This window comes from Chiroxiphia lanceolata, chromosome 32 (assembly GCF_009829145.1).
Source record: "Chiroxiphia lanceolata isolate bChiLan1 chromosome 32, bChiLan1.pri, whole genome shotgun sequence".
Taxonomy (NCBI): domain Eukaryota; kingdom Metazoa; phylum Chordata; class Aves; order Passeriformes; family Pipridae; genus Chiroxiphia; species Chiroxiphia lanceolata.
Genome location: NC_045668.1, coordinates 728,008 through 733,143, shown reverse-complemented (window position 1 = coordinate 733,143; position 5,136 = coordinate 728,008). Strand labels below are relative to the sequence as shown.

The 5,136-nt window shown below is 55.9% G+C and overlaps 1 protein-coding gene across 1 annotated transcript; it reads left to right on the top strand.

Moving 5' to 3' along the window:
• The first annotated feature begins 425 nt into the window (after nucleotides 1-425).
• LOC116779917 (leucine-rich repeat-containing protein 14-like) lies at nucleotides 426-5,136 on the top strand. Its single transcript, XM_032674429.1, is given in 9 exon segments — nucleotides 426-509; nucleotides 1,448-1,575; nucleotides 1,578-1,758; nucleotides 1,850-2,294; nucleotides 2,296-2,474; nucleotides 3,354-3,643; nucleotides 3,646-3,819; nucleotides 3,822-3,983; nucleotides 4,897-5,136. Coding segments are annotated over 8 exon segments (1,743 nt in total). The 5' UTR covers nucleotides 426-509; nucleotides 1,448-1,460; the 3' UTR covers nucleotides 5,094-5,136.

The window sequence follows — 5,136 nt, the reverse complement described above, 5'->3', positions numbered from 1 at the left end:
CTGTGGAATGGTAGAGGGAAGGGATTTGGGGGGCATTTTGTGGGGTTTTTTGGGTCCACCCCAGGCCCCTCAAATGGCCCCAGGGACAACCCACCCCCAGCCTCCCTAAAGCAGCAGCGCCTTCACCTCCCGCTGCCGCTCCATGGCAGCGGGTTCGTGATCCAGAGGGATCCGGGAGGAGTTTGGGAGGTTCTGGGGGTTTCGAGGGGCTCCGAGAGGACCCCGGTCCTGGCTCAGAGTGAACCTCGCGTCGCGCTGCAGCCAATGGGAAGGGAGAGATTGGTGATGGACAGCGAAACAAGCCAATGGAAGAGCGTCTATCGCAAAAGGGCCGCCCACACCGCTCTCCTACAGATGGGAAGTGAGAAGAACGATGACAGACAGCAATAGGAGCCAGTTGAAAGGCGAAGACCCCGCCCCCGGGGTGGGTCTCGCTCGCTGAGTGGTGGTGGCAGCGCGCAGACCCGGAAGTGGGGCCGCCGTAGGGGCTGGAGCTGCCGGGTCCGCGGGCGGGCGGGCGGTGTGTGGGGGGTGCCTTGGGGGGGAGGGGGGGAGCAGGGGCTGCCTTGGGGGATGGGTCTCTGGAGTACTTCAGAGGGGCTGGGAGGGCTCCCTGGGCTTGTTTAGTGTGTCCCTGGGGCTTCCCTGGGGTATCGGGGCTGGAAAGGTCCCTAGGCTGTTTTCGTTGGGCTAGAAGAATCTCTGGGGTGGTTGGGGGTCCCTGGAGTGGGTGGTTTTAGGATGCTGGGGAGTCCCTGAGCTTTCTTTGGGGGTGCTGGGGGAGTCACTCTGTGGGTCTGGGGGGTGCTGGGGAGGCGTCTCAGGGCTGGTTTGGGGATGGTGGGGGGTTCTCTGGGGGCTCCCTGGGATGGGAGGGTCCATGCGGGTGTTTGGGGGAGACTTGGGGGATGTTGAGGGGTCTCTGGGGAGTCCCTGGTGTGGTTTGGGGGGTCCGTGGGGTGGGAGGACTTGGGAGGGGCCCTGGGTTGATTTAGGGGGGCTGAGGGGGTGCCTCAGCTGGTTTGGGGGGCTGAGGTGGCGTCCCTGGATTGGTTTTGGGGCCCTTCGGGAGGTCCTGGAGTGGGAGGGCTTTTTTGGGGGTGCTGAGGGAGGGGTCCTTGGCGTGGTTTGGGGGGTCCCTGGAGTGGAGGGGCTGGTTTAGGGGTGCTGGAGTGGAGGAGTCCCTGGACTGGTTGGAGTGGACTGGGGGGATTACTTGGGGCGGTTTGGGGGTTTTGGCAGCTTTGGGACGCCCGTTTTTGGGGGGGGCTGCCTTGGGGGTCTCACCCCAACATCCCCTTTGCCTCCTCCTCTCCTCCACAAGTTCCCTTTTTGCTGGGATATCCCTGGATTTGGGGCTTCCCTGGGATTCTCCCAACCCACCCCTCACCCCGGGGCCATCCTGGGGGTCCCCCAACCTCACCTGTGCCCCCCTCAAATCCCGCAGCCCCCCCGGATCCATGGATTCCCTGCTCTTCCTCTCCGCCCGCCGGCTCGTCGCCCACCGCCCCCTTCCCACTGTCCCCGCCCAGCTCTATCCCGTCCTCTTCCAAGCTGCATTCCTGGATGGGAGACCCTAGTCCTGCAGGATTTGGTGGCCGAGTGGCCCTTCCCGGTGCTCAACTTCCAGCGGATCGTGGGGGTCGGGAGCCGGGAGCTGCTCCGGGATCACTCCTCCAAGCTCTGCATCCAGTCCGTCATCGGGGCCGTCGTGGAGCAGATCCGGCAGGACCTGGAGGAAGCAGGCCATGATTCCAGGTGAATCTTGGGAATTCCAGGATACACAGAACCCACTTCTTTGGTTTTTCCCTGCTTGTTAATTCCTGTTTTTTCCCATTTCCTGGCCCAGCCGGTGCCGTCTCCGTGTACTGGATGTGACAGGACTCCGGGATGATGCCGCTGGCCGTGCTCCGGAAGGGATGAGTGTCTGGTCTGGCACCGTGGCCCTGGCCAAGGCTTGTGTGGAGGTCTCCAAACACCAGCGGGAACTCCAGAAATGCAGATCCAGGAGCCACAAGGGCCGTTCCTGCACCACGGCAGCTCCGCGATTCATCGACATCCACGCCGATCTCTTTGTCAATGGAACATCCTATGGGATCCTGTGGGATGCACTCCAGGCCGTGAACACCAGCCCACTGCGCCTCAAGTGCCGGGAGTTCCAAGCCGAGGAGCTCTGCCTGGCTGGAATTGTGAGTTTGCTGAAATCCTTGGATCCCTCTGGCTTAAGGAGGGGGGACCTTCGCTTCAACAACCTTGGACTGGGGGGTCTCTCCTTGGTTTTGCCACATCTCTCCCCGATTCCTGGGTCTCCGAAGCCTCCGACTTCCCTACAGCAATGTCGACGTGCGGCGGCCAACACCGGAGTTGGTGCTGGGAATCCGGTGTCTGGCCAGGGAGCTGGGAAAGCTGCAGAGCCTCAGGGAGCTCAACCTGGGATCCTCCAGGCTCTCTGGGAATTTGAGGCACATTCTCTGGTAAGTTCCTGCTGGAACAGATTCCCAGCTGCATTCTTCCTGCACTCACTGAGGATTTGCAAAGGTTAGACTTGGTGGTATTAGATATCTTTTCCAACCTTAGTGACCCCATGATTCTGTGATTTCGTTATCCCAATACTCCATGACTCCATGCTCCCATGATTCCATTAGCCCGTAATTCCATGATTTCATGACACCACGATCCCATAATTCCTTGACTCCAGGATTCTCAAAGGTTGAACTTGACCATCTTGAAGACCTTTTCCAAACTTAATGCCTCCTTGACTCCGTGATCCCAGAATTCCCTGATTCCTTGTTTCCAGAGGACAGCAAGCGCTGCATCCTGGAGCTCCACCAGCGCCAGGTGCTCCTTGCTGGCTCCATGACTCCATAATCCCATCACCCCCATGATTCCATAACTCTATAATCCCATAACCCAGTAATTCCTAACTCCATGATCTGATAATTCCATGACCCCATGATTCCATGATGCAATGAATCCATGATCTCATGGCTCCCACAATTCCATGATCCCACGACCCCCACGATTCTGTGACCTTGTAGCTCCATGATCCCATGACTCTATGATTCCACAATTCCAAGGCTCCCTGATCTCATGACTCCGGAATCCCATAATCCCATGATTCTCAAAGGTTGGATTTGATAGTCTTAGAGCTCTTTTCCAACCTCAGTGATTTCCTAATTCCGTGATTCCATGATCATGAAGGGAATCATGGGTCTTGTTTGCTGCAGTTCCCCCAGGAAGTTGGGAGCCATTCCAACATTTCAAGGTTTCATGGAGGGTTTGATCTATTGGCGCATCCCCTCCCAGCTCCATGATGTCACCACAGGGTCACATCTCCTTTTTCATCCTGGCAGCAAACTCCAGGCTCCGCTGGAAAGCCTGGAACTGGCCTTCTGCTCCCTCCTTCCCGCCGACTTCGCCTTCCTCTCCCAGAGCTTCCACGCGCCGGCCCTGAAGCGCCTGGACCTGAGCGGCCACGACTTCTCCCAGAGCCTCCTGGAGCCCCTGCGGCAGCTCCTGGAGGAGACCTCGGCCTCGCTGCTGCACCTGGACCTCATGGAATGCCGGCTGACAGACTCACACCTGGATGCCCTGCTGGTGTCACTCCGGCACTGCTCCTGCCTCCGCTCTCTCGGACTCTTTGGGATTCCTTCTCCACAGCAGGGCTCAAGGATTTATTATGGAAAACTGTGGTCCTGCCAGATCTCCGCCTGGTCGTGTATCCTATCCCTGTGGATTGCTACAAGTCAGGGCTGGATCCTGGCTGGATTTTGGAGGAGCAGCTGGACAGGAATGTTTGGGGAGCAGTGAGCGCAGAGCTGCCCGGATGCTGGAGAGCTTCGGACGAGCCGATATCGTCTGGACTTCCAACCCCTATGGACACGAAGCCCTGGATTACTTCTGCCTTGTAGCTGGGGAAGAGCTTGGAGCCTTCAGCCTGGAGAAGTGCTGTGGCCTCAGTGCCTCCTTCCTCAAAGAATTGTGTGTATTCCACCTCATTTCAGTGTTTTTTCACCTTATCGCAGTGTTTTCAACCTAATTTTGGTGTTTACCGTCCATCATGCACTGTTTCTCTACCTCATCTGGGTTTTCTGCCTCATCCTGGTGTTTTCCTCTAAACCCATTGTCTTTCCACCTCATCCTAGTGTTTTTTCCACCTCGTTTTGTGGTTTTTCTGCTTTAGCCTGCTGCTTTTCCGCCATCACAGTGGTTTTTTCCACCTTATCCCAGTGTTCTTCTCCTTCTCCTAGTGTTTTTCACTTCTAATCCTGGTGCTTCTCCACCTCATTTGGTGGTTTCCACCTCGTCGTGGTCTTTTCCCACCTCATCTGGTGTTCTTCCACCTCATCCAAGTGGGTTTTTACCACGGCCCGATGAGAAAGGAATAGGGATGCGACACTGCACAGAGGGGTTCTGACAGGTGGAAGTTCAGGGTGCAATGGCCACTTTATTGAGGGGAACAAGGACTTATATAGGGTTTGAGTAGGGGAGGGTCTGATAACCAGGGCAGAGCATGGGATGGACATCTCAGGGTATTGCAGGATTGGGGAATGAGGGAAAGTGGGAGGAACTTAGGAGGAGTTAAGCAGCGGGGACCAATGGGAGCTCACTCCGCACTGCGGCACTTGTCGGCCAATCAGTGGGGGATGAGCGGGAATGCAGGGGAGAACAAGGGGGTGAACAACTTTTGATGGGAAAAACTTGTGGACAAGTACAGACTGTTTGGGGCAATACAATCTAAGGGGATTAATACAGAGGTATATATGTAAGGGTACATAAAACATGGGACGAACTGGGAAGTAACACAGAAGTCCATAATTTATCTTCTTCTCTAAGCTCCATATAAGTCTCTCCAGGCTTGGAATCATTCCCACTCACTCTGATGTTCCTCCACAGGTTTTGACCTCATTTTGGTATTTTTCCTGTTATCCAGTGGTTTTTTTGCCTCATCCCAATGGTTTTCCACCTCATCCCAGTGTTTTCCAGTAACTTTTGTTACCACCTTGTCACCAGCCATAGCTGGGACCAGACCTGATGTCACTGGAAACCTCCCGAACTCTGCTAATGAACACTGGATATTAATTAATTACTAATTAATAAATCAGCATCACTTGGCTGGTGATGAAATTCCTGCCA